The sequence below is a fragment of the Aspergillus undulatus genome (assembly GCF_047715775.1).
Source record: "Aspergillus undulatus strain CBS 261.88 unplaced genomic scaffold BDV17scaffold_12, whole genome shotgun sequence".
NCBI lineage: Eukaryota > Fungi > Ascomycota > Eurotiomycetes > Eurotiales > Aspergillaceae > Aspergillus > Aspergillus undulatus.
In genome coordinates, this window is record NW_027396616.1 from 73,902 (window position 1) to 87,518 (window position 13,617).

The 13,617-nt window shown below is 52.3% G+C and overlaps 6 protein-coding genes across 6 annotated transcripts; 3 read left to right on the forward strand and 3 right to left on the reverse strand.

Annotated features, from left to right (window-relative positions):
• On the forward strand, window positions 1–1,656 carry BDV17DRAFT_257551 (isopenicillin N synthase family dioxygenase). The gene is made up of 2 exons (XM_073757211.1): window positions 1–470; window positions 541–1,656. Exons 1-2 carry the CDS (start codon window positions 396–398, stop codon window positions 1,528–1,530), a joined length of 1,065 nt encoding a protein of 354 aa, XP_073617666.1. The 5' UTR covers window positions 1–395; the 3' UTR covers window positions 1,531–1,656.
• Window position 1,657: 1 nt separating this feature from the next.
• Window positions 1,658–2,896, reverse strand: BDV17DRAFT_257552 (SDR family NAD(P)-dependent oxidoreductase). Its single transcript, XM_073757212.1, has 2 exons — window positions 2,594–2,896; window positions 1,658–2,523 (listed from the first exon to the last, which is right to left on the reverse strand). Exons 1-2 carry the CDS (start codon window positions 2,664–2,666, stop codon window positions 1,685–1,687), a joined length of 912 nt encoding a protein of 303 aa, XP_073617667.1. The 5' UTR covers window positions 2,667–2,896; the 3' UTR covers window positions 1,658–1,684.
• Window position 2,897: 1 nt separating this feature from the next.
• BDV17DRAFT_26829 (uncharacterized protein) lies at window positions 2,898–4,178 on the forward strand. Its single transcript, XM_073758451.1, has one exon. It carries the CDS (start codon window positions 3,097–3,099, stop codon window positions 3,952–3,954), a length of 858 nt encoding a protein of 285 aa, XP_073617668.1. The 5' UTR covers window positions 2,898–3,096; the 3' UTR covers window positions 3,955–4,178.
• A 2,839-nt stretch (window positions 4,179–7,017) lies between these two features.
• Window positions 7,018–9,146, reverse strand: afeA (adenylate-forming enzyme AfeA). Its single transcript, XM_073758464.1, has 2 exons — window positions 7,807–9,146; window positions 7,018–7,754 (listed from the first exon to the last, which is right to left on the reverse strand). Exons 1-2 carry the CDS (start codon window positions 8,913–8,915, stop codon window positions 7,367–7,369), a joined length of 1,497 nt encoding a protein of 498 aa, XP_073617669.1. The 5' UTR covers window positions 8,916–9,146; the 3' UTR covers window positions 7,018–7,366.
• Window positions 9,147–10,158: 1,012 nt separating this feature from the next.
• BDV17DRAFT_26836 (uncharacterized protein) lies at window positions 10,159–10,700 on the reverse strand. The gene is made up of 2 exons (XM_073758459.1): window positions 10,258–10,700; window positions 10,159–10,205 (listed from the first exon to the last, which is right to left on the reverse strand). Exon 1 carries the CDS (start codon window positions 10,517–10,519, stop codon window positions 10,268–10,270), a length of 252 nt encoding a protein of 83 aa, XP_073617670.1. The 5' UTR covers window positions 10,520–10,700; the 3' UTR covers window positions 10,159–10,205; window positions 10,258–10,267.
• Window positions 10,701–11,280: 580 nt separating this feature from the next.
• Window positions 11,281–13,616, forward strand: BDV17DRAFT_257558 (integral membrane protein TmpA). The gene has a single exon (XM_073757213.1). The coding sequence runs from the start codon at window positions 11,673–11,675 to the stop codon at window positions 13,236–13,238; it is 1,566 nt and encodes a 521-aa protein (XP_073617671.1). The 5' UTR covers window positions 11,281–11,672; the 3' UTR covers window positions 13,239–13,616.
• Window position 13,617: the final 1 nt, after the last annotated feature.

Genomic DNA, 13,617 nt, shown 5'->3' on the forward strand with positions numbered 1-13,617 from the left:
ATGGTTTGAAGGCAGAAGAGGAAAATGCGAGGGAGATACGGGTGCATTTGCGGGGTTCTCGTGATGCATCCCAATGTAGTATTGTACCACTGTTGGAGATCTCCAACGTCTGCACTTTATCAGAGATAACGTATCTCTCCCTCCAATTCTCTTCCCTTATCTTCCCCGCGACTAGCCATCTACAGCGAGTTAATATCAGACGATGCGACTCTACTTCCTGGCCTGCAGGTGACGATATAACTGGGATAGATTGACCCCCGCTCCTGTTCCCTCGTCTTTACTCTACCTACGACGCTGCCATATTTCGCCATATTCTGTTTCGGCTTTTCTGCCTCCTACTTACTAGACATCTATTTGCTCTTTGAGTTTACTAATTCCATCCCTCTAACCTCGCTATGGAAGGGAATATGCCTCACCAGGTGGTCCGCCCTGTCACCGAGAGGGTATCAAAAGACGGTTTAACGATCCCAGTACGTTATTATTCGCTCCATTTGCCTTTCTCGTGACAGTCGAACAGAGCATTGGAACTGACGTAGACAGATCATCGACTTCGCTCCATTCCTAAATGGCACCCCAGCGGACAAGCACGCCGTAGCCATGGCCATCGTCGACGCATTCAAATCGTCTGGCTTCCTATACCTCAAAGACCACGGTATTCCGCCATCCATGACGCTCCGCGTATTCAGGTCGTCCGCGGCCTTCTTCGCCCGACCCCAGTCGCAGAAGGACACACTGGGATGGACAACCCCGCAGGCGAACCGTGGTTACGTCAGGACGGGCCGGGAGAAGCTCAGCAGGGTTGACGATCACTCCGACCCGGACGATCGCTGCGCGAACCCGGATATGAAAGAGAGCATGGAGATTGGCCGTGACGACGTTGAGGGCCTCCCGAATCGCTGGCCGGACCATCTAGATGATGAGGGGAAGGGCTTTAAGGAGGTGATGCTCGAGTTCTTCGGCATGTGCAAGGAGTTGCATGTTCGTGTGATGCAGGCTATTGCACTGGGCATGAACCTGCCCGTCCACTTCTTCGATGAGTACGTCGATGCTGGTGACAATAACCTCCGTCTCCTGCATTACCCGGCTGTGCACAAGGACGTCTTCAAGATGAATACCGGGCAGGTTCGCGCCGGGGAACATAGTGACTATGGCTCCATTACACTTCTATTCCAAGACGCGCGTGGGGGCTTACAGGCGCGAAGTCCGGAGGGAACATTCGTAGACGTGACGCCGTTTCCCGATACGGTGGTTATCAACGCGGGCGATTTGCTTGCGCGGTGGTCTAACGACACTATCAAAAGCACGAAACATAGGGTTATTGAGCCGCCGAAGGCAGTCAATGAAGAAGACAATGGTTCCGACATGTACCCGGCGCGATATAGTGTCGCGTACTTCTGCAATCCTAATATGGACAAGTTTATTGAGGCTATTCCCGGCACCTACGGGGAAGGCGAGGATATCAGCAAGACCAAGTACCCGGGCATAAAATGCGGAGACTACATGGTGCAGCGCCTCACTGCGACATACTAGGCGGCCGCTTAACTGCAGAAGTCTCGTCTCTACTTGTTTATGCGCATATGCTTTGCAACCCTAGCATCTCTTAGCATTTCCTAGCGTTCAGTTTATGTCCTGGGAGTATACGATCTAAGATCTATCTACCTTATGTCATTCTATAGTACGCACTTTAATAAGAAGACTGCAAAACACTCAATCTCCCTCCATCAGTAACCGTAATATTCCCATTCAAATAACCCCCACTAGCCCCCGCCATCCAAAGCACCAACCCGGCAATATCCTCCTCCCCTCCAGCCCTCGTAATCGGAATCATACTCGGTGGGAAAGATCCATCCGACACGCCCTGGTCATCCCCGCTGAAGTTACCCACCGCCATCTCCGAGTAATAAAGCCCCGGCGCAATCCCATTAACTCTGATATTGTAATCCGTCAGACTCGTCGAGAGCACCTTAACGAGGTGATTCACAGCCGATTTAGATAAGTTATACGCAAAGTCAAACGGAACACGACGAGAAAACCCAGCTATACTAGACGTCATGATTATCTGCGCCAGCGGCGAAGAGAGCTTATTCTTCTCCGGCTTTCCGCGCCGCTTATTCGCGCCGTCGAGGAGTGGTAGGAACGCAATAGCCGTGTAATACGCCCCCGTCGTATTCACCTCGAAGACGCGCGAGAAGTCCGCCATGGGTATACCCCACAGGTAATCCTTCAACTCATTAATCGAGGGCGTTGACCCGTCCTTCCCAAAATTAATCTTTGCGGGTGGCCCAAGCACGCCCGAGTTGACGATTAGCAGGTCGACGTGGCCTGTTTGTGAGGCGATCTTGTCGTATGCGGCCGCCAGGGAGTCCTGGGATGTTACGTCGCCTGGGATCGGGATGATGTTGTCTTTGGCATGGTTGGGTGCGAGGGAGATGGTTTCTTGCAGGGCATCTTCGCGCCGGCCGATGATGAAAATCTTGGACGCGCCGTTTGTCGCGAGCGTTAGGGCCATTGTGCGGCCCAGGCCTGGAAATGCCATTGTCAGTCATTATCAGTCTGGTGTGTTTGCAGTAAGTGGGGTGAGGGGTATGCGTACCGCTTCCGCCGCCGGTTATCACGGCGACGAGGCCCTTGATGTTGTATAGGTTTGCGGCTTCGAGGTGGGACATGGAGATGGGTTTGTATTGAGGCTGTATGTATAGGGAAAAGATGAAGGCAAGTTACGGAGGGGAATTGGGATATATGTACCGGTATGCTTCCTCTTGCGAGGTTATCCAACTATGGCATCATGGCCATTACAAAGCATGATCGGAGCGAGGTCCGATAACGGCTGCCATACGGAGTACTCAAGAGGATGAGATAAGATAGTGCTTGAAATGTTGGATTAAGCATTTTGAACGGCCTTCTTCCGAGATTATTGGAAGCTGCACTGTCGAAACATCCCTGGTGCAACAGGAGGCCTGAACTATGAGGCTTGGCTAACCCCGCTTATGTCCGATCTGGAGTTGTGTCCGATTCTCGTTTCTGCAACTTCAAAACATCAGACAACCCTTCAGCTCACCAATTTCTCCATCGCAATTCCGCTCAAGCTGCACCAAGATGGAAGCTCCACGAAACCGAAAGCAGCGACGAGCTGCTGCCAATGCCTCGCAGGCAGATTCCTTCGACCCTTCCTCGATTCCTCTCGCTCGACCTCCGAAAACCGATCGCTCGAAGAAAGACGGGAAGACACTAGTGGATCTGATCAAAGACAGACAGAACGAGCTGGGTGTTACAGTTGACTCTGACTCTCCAAATCCAAGCAAAGGCCTCGAGACGAAATACGTGACCATCGACCCGAACACAGGCGAGATGTCTCCGTACAATGAGTCGAGTCGCGCGAGCGCAACGGAAAACCATAATATCGAAGAAACTGCAGACGAGGAAGACTCCGATGAGGTCGACCCTATCTCACCTCTCATTGACACCGTTCTGCTCTCTATACCTCTGACCGTTCTGCACCTGACACTGAGCTACCTGGCGGCCCACCAGTACGCACAGGAGATCAATCTCAACGCCCTCTTCCGCAATTCAGGCCTCGTCGCATTACCGATGCTCACTCTGCTAATCCACCTCGCTCACGGACACATCATTTCTCTCCGTCGAGGTAAAGCGGACACCCATGTCATGTCGCTCTTCCCGTGGCATCCAGAGAAATTCTCCTTTTCATTTCTGCGCAAGTTGCTCTTCCCGCCGTCTTTGAAAACAATGGTCTTTCTGCCCGGGGCTGCTCTTCTGGGCAACAAGCTCATGGCCATGACGAACGAGGAGACTTACTATGCCGTTATGAAGCAAGCCCCGGCTATTGGGACCCTTTGGGTATGGTGCATCCTGGAGCTTCCTGTGGGAGCTGCTGTCCTTGGAGCGCTGGGCCCACTAGCATGGGGTGTATATGGGAAGGGATATGTCATAATGTGAAGCTAGATGTCTCCAAGTCGCCAAAACTCGCGATGGCCGCTTCGAGTGGGCGGCGCCGATCCCCAGAAAGCGCGATACGTCATGTACTCGCTGGGAATTCGCTACGACTGACTAGAACTGACTACGACTGCAAAGTATGGGCGTACTTTGAATCCGTTGAAACCCTGTTTGGGTGGTCTATGTTATCTTCTCCAATCCAAAGGAAGGGTGCTCATGCGGCAGGTTGCCCCGTTCAATCAATCTCGTCACATCGAGAGAACGTTTGCAGAGACTCGTCCATCTCAAGTGGTTCAAATTATTGGCCTTCACTGGCCCTCTGCGTTACCCAGAGCTGGTACCCCGCAAAGCAAGTGATGAGGGCCGAAAACATGCATGAACCTTGGAGCATTTGTCACGGTTTAGGTTCGTGGACCATCGGTTCGCGCCGTCGTTAGCTTTCAAGGGTGTTCAACGTGCAGCATCCTGACTCGACTCATACAGTACGGTGGTCAAGGAGATATTGAGTTCCTGAGAGCAACCGGGAACACCGAGAGTGCCCTCATACTGCATCAGTAGGTTCAAGGGATCGAGGATCTCATGCCACTTTGTTGCGCCGTCTTCCGGGCCCAGGGTAGTTAAACGTGCAGCAAACTCATCTAGCGCATGCAATACAGCGAGCGGCCGAGGTGTATTGGGACCCTGAGAACAGTCGGTGACACCGAGAGTGCCATCATGCTGCTGCAGCGGCTCGAAAGAATCGAGGAGCTCATGGTACCACCAAAGCCCTTCCCTGCTAAAGTTAGCACGCGGCCGCGAACATGGTGCAGGAAAGGCTCCTTGAGAGTTGAGACCACTGCCTGCGTTAGGCAACATCCCGGACAAGGATCTCATCACTATCAGTACCAGCCGGGTTATCTGTTTTCGACACCCGCTCAACAATCCCAGGACCCGACAGTTTGGGAAGGATGACCAAACATCCAACTCACGAAGCCCACGTCACACGATGAGGTCCCGGTGCAACTGCACCTGCATAGTGCATGCTGTGGCTTTTTCAATTGGGTTAGGAGTCTCGAGGCCTTTCTTTGTCCTATCTATGAAATTGATATACGGGGTATACGCCTGGTTCCTTGGTTTGTTCTCAACGTAGTTCCGCCATTGTTAATCCTTCTCGGCTGGCAATCAAGGTTGGAGATACCGCGCGGATCATCTGGGCTCGCATGGCGCCTTGTTCCCAGACCCCGGTCACTCTCCGCTCCGCTGATCTGATCCTGGTCTTGGTTTTGATCTGCCTGTCAGCGGCTCGGTAGGCGATGCCGTATGCCGTCTCTATTTCCCCAATCAGGAAGGAGTCCTTCGCCGATCAGTGTAGTACTTTCGAAGACACCACGCTTGAGTCTCAACATCACGAGATTCGCGAGTACCCAATTTCCAAGTCCACATTGAACATTCTTCCCGTCAACCGAGACAATAGTTTACTCAAGCGCTGAAGTGTGGAGAAATTGCTTACACCCGATCCGACTATTGAGCACTAAATCTTAGACCCTCGGTATCCGTCATCAGTGGACCGTGCTTCACTACCTCTATCGCACTTTGTCTTTCGGGCAAGACCATCGCGACCTTCCCCGAGGACCCCGATCAACTCGGGCCTCCGGCTGATCAGGGCTACTAGACTTACTAATCTAGTTCAAGAGCTAGCAAAACACGCAACGAGTCAACGAGGTCATATCTCGGGTCGGACCCGGCTGATCGTCGCAGTGACGGCTGCCAGCTGCCAGCACCAAGTGCACGACCCTTTCCCTTCGATAGTTTGTGGAGTTAGCTATATCATTACTCCATACCTTATACTTTCATCAAACCAGCTTCCAAGTAGTAGACCTACTAGTCTCCAACCTCGCGATTTTACCGAACGATTGTTCCCTTCCTTCTGACTTCGTCCCGCGCGGTACTTTCGTCAGAACCAACTCGGTTACACGAGGCTAGAGGAGTCGCCAGTAAACAGAAACTTCCTGAAGCTGAAACCTGGATTGACTCAAGAGTCAGGAGTCGGTTGCTTGGCTGCCGCTGGTCGCATGCTTGCTTTTTTCGACGCGGCTTCGTTGAGCACGGGTTATCTACCAGCTGAATGGCTCGAGGGAGTCGAGGAGTATTGAGTGATTCTTGAGTCTTCTAGTACTCTATAATCGGGTGGCTTACCTTGCAGTAATCCGTCTAAATAAACTCGTCATCTTGCAGTAAGCTACGGAGGGAGTACAAGCATTGCCTCTAGCTCCTGGTAGAATCTGAGTCCTGAGATAATTACTACCTAGCAGTACCTATGTATGTACATCGGCAGGTAGTCAGTCTACTTACGTAGTCCGCATGCAAAGCAAATCACAACGTCGTCATACTGCTAAATACAGAGTATGCCAGAATCGTCCCTATGCAGTCGAGTAGCGGCCACTGCCTACTAGGTAGATAGGGAGTAGGGATGGAATATGACCATATCTTGTTCATGCATAATAAAATCAACATTCGTCAATGCATCTATGAAATAATGACTATGAGTATGTGATATCTAGTCCTGTTGACAAACATACGTAGTCGTTGTCGTTCTGTGTAAGACCCTGCTCCCTCCACTCTGCATGCAGAATGCCGTTAGGCATGTGCATGTGCCGGTTGACGGCGTACAAACGAGTCAGCAACGAAAACGAGAGCTTGAGCATGAAGAGACCGAACGGTCTAAGGAATTGAGGTGAATATCACACTCGTGAGTCATGACTCGAGCTACTCGAGCTCCTCGAGCCTTTACCTTGGATCATCCCTGTACTTTTGGGGTTACCTATTGAATATAAAAATGCAAGTCAAATCAAACCACGAAACAAAAACAATCTGGGTATTGTGTTCTGCCAACGATGGGTGGTATCAAGAGAGCGTAATCTAAGTTCTGAGTACAGTAGTAGCAAGTGGCACCAGTCAATGCAATGGCTAGCAGTCGCCAACAATGAGTGTAAGTGTCAAAGAAAAAACAAAAAGTAACAACCCTAAAATAGGGGCAAAAGCAAACATCTCAAAAGTTTCGGCTCCTGCTCCTAACCAAAACCCAAATAAAATCCAATAACCAAGCAACGCCATTTGTAGCACGAGAAAAAGCAAAAAAGTGATCAACAATAAACAAAGAACCAGCTCTTCGTCCGGCAGTAGTCGGGACTAGAGTACGCCATGCATCTTGCCAAGGAACGAATGTCGAATAATGAAGCGAGAACTCCAAGGTGACCTTGAGTCAGTCAAAAATAAATAATGATGATACCCAGTGATAGCTTAGTGCAGTGCATAGTCGTAGTCGTAGTGTGGTCGTAGACTCATCCCGAAAACCGATAGCGCAAATGAGGGAGAAAAAGAGAAAAAAGAAAACAATGCAGAAAGATCCTCCCTGCCGAGTCGGATCAAAGCGAAATCAAACTGTAATCCTTCCTCCATGCATAATCCCGACACTCTGCAGGCTCGCGCCCCGAAACCTTGCAAGCAGAGAGGAGACGATCTCACGGTACGTGTTCATCTGCGTGAGCTTGAAGCGCTGGATCTTCCCGCTAGCCGTGCGCGGAATCTCCTCCACGAAAATGATGCCGCCATCTAGCGCCTTATAGGAGGCTAATTGGCGGCGGGTGAAGAGGTAGACTTCCTCCGAGGTCAGACGGGTGCCGGAGAGGGTCTTGGAGCGCACGACAAAAGCCCGGGGTACTTCGGTGCTGCCGTCTTTGGAGGTCACACCGGTGACGGCAGCGTCTTCAATGCCAGGGTGCTTGAGGAGGATGGATTCGAGTTCGGCGGGGGCGACTTGCCATCTGGATTTTCGTTAGTATGTTATATTCGTTGGGAATTAGGACTTGAACACACCCTCGAACTTTGATGAGCTCTTTGGTCCGTCCAACGATGTAGTAGAGCCCATTGTTAACGTACGCGACGTCTCCTGTGCGGAACCAGCCATGAAAGTCTTTGGCGTCGTCGCGGCCTCTGTAGCATGTGAGCAGCCCGTCGCCGCGAACGTACAGCTCTCCCGGCTTGTTGTCGCCTGCGACAAGGTTCCCGTCGGCACCGACGAGACGAATTTCGTATCCGGGTTGGAGACTGCCAATACTACCGGCATTTCCTAGCTGGCCGTACCGGTTCTGGAAGACAACCCCCACTTCGGTCATTCCCCAAAGCTGAGAGGCGTAGGCGTCGAGATGTAAAAGTTCGCGGAACTGCTGCATTGACGCTCCGTCAATTGGCGCGCCAGCGACACCAACATAGCGGATGGAGGAGAGGTAATCGGTCAACGGTAGATTGCAGCGATTAAAGGAGTGAATCATAGCAGGAACCATATACGTTTCCGTAATCTGATACTGGTAGACCGCTGCGACGAACTGGCTTATTTCGAATCGCGAAAGAACGTACAGTGGCTGCCCATAGCGGACCGGGAAAATATGTGACCAGAGCGCGCCGAAAAGATGGAACATTGGTAGCGACATCAACCGGCTAACCTTGTACGGCACATCGTATGCGATAGTCCTATGCTGTGAAACAATGGCGTGATGCGACAAAATCGCTGCCTTCGGTAGCCCTCCGGTGCCGCTGGTGGAGAACATCGCCGCCGGCGTTGACTTTGCGATCATTTCATCGTTGAACGTAATCCAGTCGTTCTCACCGTAGCCGAGGAGGCTGGCGAAATTCAGGTAGCTCTTATCTCCACCGTCGAGGTACGGCGCTGTGCCTGTTCCGACCAGCTGTGCGATGTGTTCTGTGGCGGATTCGTCAAGTAAACAAACTTGGCCGGGGAGCATGCCCTTGCTTGTGGAGACGTTGAGGACGGTGGGGAGCGCTTCGCGGTTCGTGATGATTAGCTTGGGCTCGGCTAGATTGAGAAGGTGCTCTAGTTCCTGCGGCTGACTGCGTGCATTAGAGCCCATGAACACGCCGCCGGCGCCGACAACACTGAAGAACAGTGCGGGGTATATGATCTGCATCAGGATGAAAAATCCTCACCGTCAGCATACTGGATTCTTGAACAGGAAGGAGAGCAGGAAAAGGTAAAACGCCAAATGAAGAAGAACCGGAGTTCGTTCGGGCGAGACAAATGTTTTGTTGTTGGGAGGGAAACATCGCGGCGGACCTGCTAGACTTGCAAACTTACACTGTTTCCCATGTGGACCAGAACACAATCACCCCTCTGCACATGATGGGCCTTCAACCCGGCAATCAGGGTCCGCACAAGGGTTCTGAATTGCCGAGCGCTGAAGGACCGTGAAGGATTCTCTGCATCGATGAACAATGGCTGGTCTTCATTGTAGGCGACAGGACCACGGAAGCAGAAGGTCAACAAGTCGGTGTATACCTCGTTGGCATTGCCGTATTGGGGTCGTGCCAAAGACGACTCCCCAATACCCATTCTCATGAGTCTGTTGTTATTAGTCAGATATTGGGCGTTGGTCAAGGAGAGGTTGGTAAGTGACCCGGGTGGTTAGGGCTTCGGGAGGGAGAGAAGGGCGACTTGGAGGGGGGTAGGGAAGCCGACTGAAGGGGAGGGAAGAAGAGAAACACAGATGCTCCTCGAGCGGAGGGACCCAGGGTGATAAATATCTCGCATACTGCGATTTTAGAAATCATTTCATGCTATAGATAGGGCTCTTTGGAGAAGGCAATTCCAGTTTGGTGGTGATCTGATTTGGAATTTGGAATCCTCTGCGTAAATTGCTTGGGCGCGCGGCGCACGCTCTCATTCGCCGAGACGCCATGCGTACAAAAACAATCCTGGTCACTTCGAAACCTCGCAGTTCGCTCAGACCAAGCCCGGTCGCCGCTCAGCTGGATTGCTGATCGTAGTCTTGGTCCACAGACGAGGCTTGCGTCTAACCCGCCGAATCGAAATCGGTCACCGCCAGATTCAGATCAGAGCGGGTGGAGTCGCTAAAAAGACCTAAAGTTGCTGGACGACGCGAAGTTCGAACACCGAACCTCAGCGAACATGTTCCCACTTTGCACCAGCCATGCTGTCGGTCCCGCGACAGTCTCCCGATTTGTAGAAGAATTTCCAGCGCTTTGGACAGAGGATGCTTCAACCGCGATTTCGGGAGCTCCCCATTGGCTCGCCTCAGATCTCTTCCTCCAGTTCCTCCTTCCTTTCCCGCTCATCGACCTCCACTTCCTTTGCTGAGCGTGCTGAGCGTGCTGAGCACATCCAATTCCCAATTGAGCTGCTGTCTCAGCAACCGGAGAAGATCTGCCCCGGGTGACAGGCAATAGACTGAGAATTTAATCTAACCAGCTGTCAACATTGCCCTGTATGGTACTTTGCGTGCCCGGTCTTACCCGTTAATTATTATGCATATGCACCCTTTCCGTTCCGGGGGGCGTCTGCCAGGGCCCAGAGTGCTGCAATATAGTATTCCCACGAACCAGCGAAATCATACGCACGAGGCGCATGGCGCACCTCGGCGCAAGTCGTTGGAGCGTCTACTGGACGCAGTACCCCGCTCGACAAAATCGACAAGGATGAAGCGTGAGACAATTCCATTGATCCGCGGTTGATCCAAGCACGTCGACGCCATGGCCCCATTAATCTGGCTGACATCCACCCCACTAACCTAGTTTATCAGGAATCCAGGTTAACAAGTCCAGACAGTCGGTCTCGCCCGCATCCTACCAATAGCTGCCTCTCCTCGACACCAAAAGCAAGAAATGTGTGGGCTCCGCGAGGACCCGTCTGCAGAATAATACGTCCAGTTTACGTTTGCATACTCCAGCGAGGTGCAACTTAACTCCACGATTTTGGGCCCCAGGCTTCCCAACCGTTCTCTCTGCGCCGTCTGTGTGTCTGTGATCTCGCTGGAGTTCGGTGCTCCCGATTGTTTTTCTCGATTTTGTGCTTTTGACGGCGTCTTGGCGGGGCAATCAGACAAACGCCGCGAGTTTGTGACGAACGCCTTGCTTTCCATGCTCGTGCTGTCGTGGCTTTTGTTTGTCGATCATCTCTCCCGGCCGCCTGGGCTGCCTGGGCTGCATCTGCATCGCCGGTTGAAAGGCACCTCGGTCGTTTGGCTCAGCGTGCATAACTCTCTTGGTCAGGCAAGGAGCTTGCCGGGATCTGCTGTCTGTCTTTACCATCCATTGGCCCTACAGCATGCCGCATTTGGAGAAAGAAAGCTGATGCAAGGTTGTAGTATAATAAGTGTGTTTAGTGCTCATTGGCAACATGTAGGGTCTAACTTAGCGGGAAAGGTTCCGTGGGATCGTGCCATGCTGACGCACACCGAACACTTGACTGCGGTATGGTGACACTGACTCAGGCTCTAAAGTCGAAAAATTGCTTTCTTTTGCCTCTTTCGACTTTGGCAGGCGTTGCGCGGGAAAAAACCTTTCAGAGATAAGGACAGTGCCATGGTGGACCGTCTACTGTGGACCCCGAGGTGTTCAGAAGAACGATGGACCTAGGACACGGCAGAAAAGTCCGACGCAAGTAAACAAGCTGGGAAAGACCTTCTCAGCTAAACCGAATCAATAAATGGCGTTATGCGAGGTCATTGAAAAAGACACATGCACCCTGTGGAGGAACCCTAGTGGTGGGCTGGATTCTGCGAACTGTATCCCAGGGTATGAGCGCATACCACCATCGCTCCTCTGGTCACTTACTATTTCTCCTGTTTGACCCTATAACCGGTGGTATTATACCTCTCCTATACTGCCGCGCAACACATACTCTTTGCTTCACGAGCAATTGAAGCGTCATGTCTTCAGTTGAAGAGGTCCAGGAGGTTGTGGTGTCTAGGCCGCCGACGGCAATACGCCCTCCAGAGAACCCGACGAGCCCAAGCGAGTCGAGCATCCAAGGCGTAGAGAAAGTTCTCGTCAAAGATTTGTCGGTGCTTCCTCCAGATAGCCCAAGCGAAACAAGCCTTCTTCCAAACATCGAGAAGTGCATCATCAAAGATGTCTCCGAGCTCATGATCCCTGAAGATATTGGGACGTTTGATCTCGAGGCACAAAGCACTGCCAATAGAATCATTTCTCCTGTCCGGTACACATTCCTCAACATCTACCGCCGGCTCTTCACACTGGTCTTCCTCGCCAACATTGGCGTCTTCATCTATGTGCTCGTGGCGGACCGGAAGCTCCTGGCCCTCGTCAACGCCTCGGCAGCGAACCTGCTTGCATGCGGTCTTGCAAGACAGCCCTTGGTCGTCAACACAATCTTCGTCACGGTATGCTCGATACCACGGTGGGCTCCGTTGTTCCTCCGCCGCCTCTGCTCAAAGGTGTACCACTATGGCGGCGTTCATAGTGGCTGCGGCGTGGCTTCGCTCATCTGGTACCTGGGCTTCATAGGCGAGTTCTCTCGCCAATACTGGTCTCCCCCCGCGGGCACCACATCACCGTTCTCAGCGGCGCCCATCACTCTGGCATACATCATCCTGGTCCTGCTGCTGGCCATCATCGTCGTCGCGTACCCTACCTTCCGCTCAAAGATGCACGACTACTTTGAGCTCACGCACCGCTTCTCGGGCTGGCTCGTCGTCGCTCTCTTTGTTATCCTCCTCATGGTCTTCGTCGACGAAGCCTCAACGGCAGAAGGCAAATCATTCGGTCGCTTCCTCATCGAACTGCCAGCCTTCTGGTTCCTCATGGTTGTCGTCGTAGCCATCATCCACCCCTGGGTTTTCCTTCGCAAAGTCAAAGTAACACCCGAGTACCTCTCCCCGCACGCCGTGCGGCTGCATTTCACCCACACGAAGACAACCTTCGGCAAGGGAATCCAACTCTCCAAGCACCCGCTGAAAGACTGGCACGGGTTCGCCACCTTCCCAGACCCCGACAGCAACGGCAAGAGCTTCTCAAGTCTGATTTCCAAAGCCGGCGACTGGACCGCCGCAACAATCAAAGACCAGCCCACACACCTCTGGAAGCGTGGCGTGCTAGTCTACGGCTTCGCATACGCAATGCGCGTATACAAGCGCGTTGTCGTCGTAACAACCGGCTCAGGAATAGGCCCCTGCCTCTCTTTCCTAGGCGACGACAACCGACCATCCCTCCGCGTTATCTGGCAGACGCGAGCCCCCAAGCGGACCTACGGCAAGGAAGTCCTCAATCTGGTCGGGCGCATGGATCCCAACCCGGTCATCATCGACACGAATTCATCCGGTCGCCTCGATATGATTCCGCTGATTAGGCACATTGCGAGGGAGCATGACGCCGAGGCGATCTGTGTCATTAGTAACCCCGTTGTCACGAAGAGGACTGTGTATCAGCTTGAGAGCTTGGGGATCCCGGCTTATGGGCCGATTTTTGATTCATGATGACGATGTTATGAGTTGATGATTTTTGTTTTATTTTGACTTGGGAATAATCGATGGAATTAATGATGATTGTTGATAGATTGGAGAAAAGTTGTGTGTTGGAGGGGATGAAGTCAGTGAGGGAAGGGATGAATGCAACTGCACCTACCTACTGTGACGAGTATGAAGTAGTTTGTTAAGCCCCCCACTTCTTGCATGGCACACATTCTTCACCAATCCGTATCCTCCTGCGTTGTGCTCGGACTCAGCCTGCAGGCGTTCATGCATACTTTACATCTGACCGCGTCTTAATTGGGAAATATGCTGCGCTGCCTTGTCGCTTAGCTTGCGAGGTTCAGTTAGTCTACTCCGTACTACGGAGTGACAGGTGAATGATTCT

Bases quoted from the DNA above. Each gene is read 5' to 3' on its own strand.
- BDV17DRAFT_257551 (XM_073757211.1), top strand. From the start codon at position 396: ATGGAAGGGAATATGCCTCACCAGGTGGTCCGCCCTGTCACCGAGAGG. The intron at 471-540 runs GTACGTTATTAT...TGACGTAGACAG, and splicing joins AAGACGGTTTAACGATCCCA to ATCATCGACTTCGCTCCATT.
- BDV17DRAFT_257552 (XM_073757212.1), bottom strand. From the start codon at position 2,666: ATGTCCCACCTCGAAGCCGCAAACCTATACAACATCAAGGGCCTCGTC. The intron at 2,524-2,593 runs GTACGCATACCC...TGGCATTTCCAG, and splicing joins GATAACCGGCGGCGGAAGCG to GCCTGGGCCGCACAATGGCC.
- BDV17DRAFT_26829 (XM_073758451.1), top strand. From the start codon at position 3,097: ATGGAAGCTCCACGAAACCGAAAGCAGCGACGAGCTGCTGCCAATGCC.
- afeA (XM_073758464.1), bottom strand. From the start codon at position 8,915: ATGCAGATCATATACCCCGCACTGTTCTTCAGTGTTGTCGGCGCCGGC. The intron at 7,755-7,806 runs GTGTGTTCAAGT...ACGAAAATCCAG, and splicing joins GAGCTCATCAAAGTTCGAGG to ATGGCAAGTCGCCCCCGCCG.
- BDV17DRAFT_26836 (XM_073758459.1), bottom strand. From the start codon at position 10,519: ATGTCAGCCAGATTAATGGGGCCATGGCGTCGACGTGCTTGGATCAAC.
- BDV17DRAFT_257558 (XM_073757213.1), top strand. From the start codon at position 11,673: ATGTCTTCAGTTGAAGAGGTCCAGGAGGTTGTGGTGTCTAGGCCGCCG.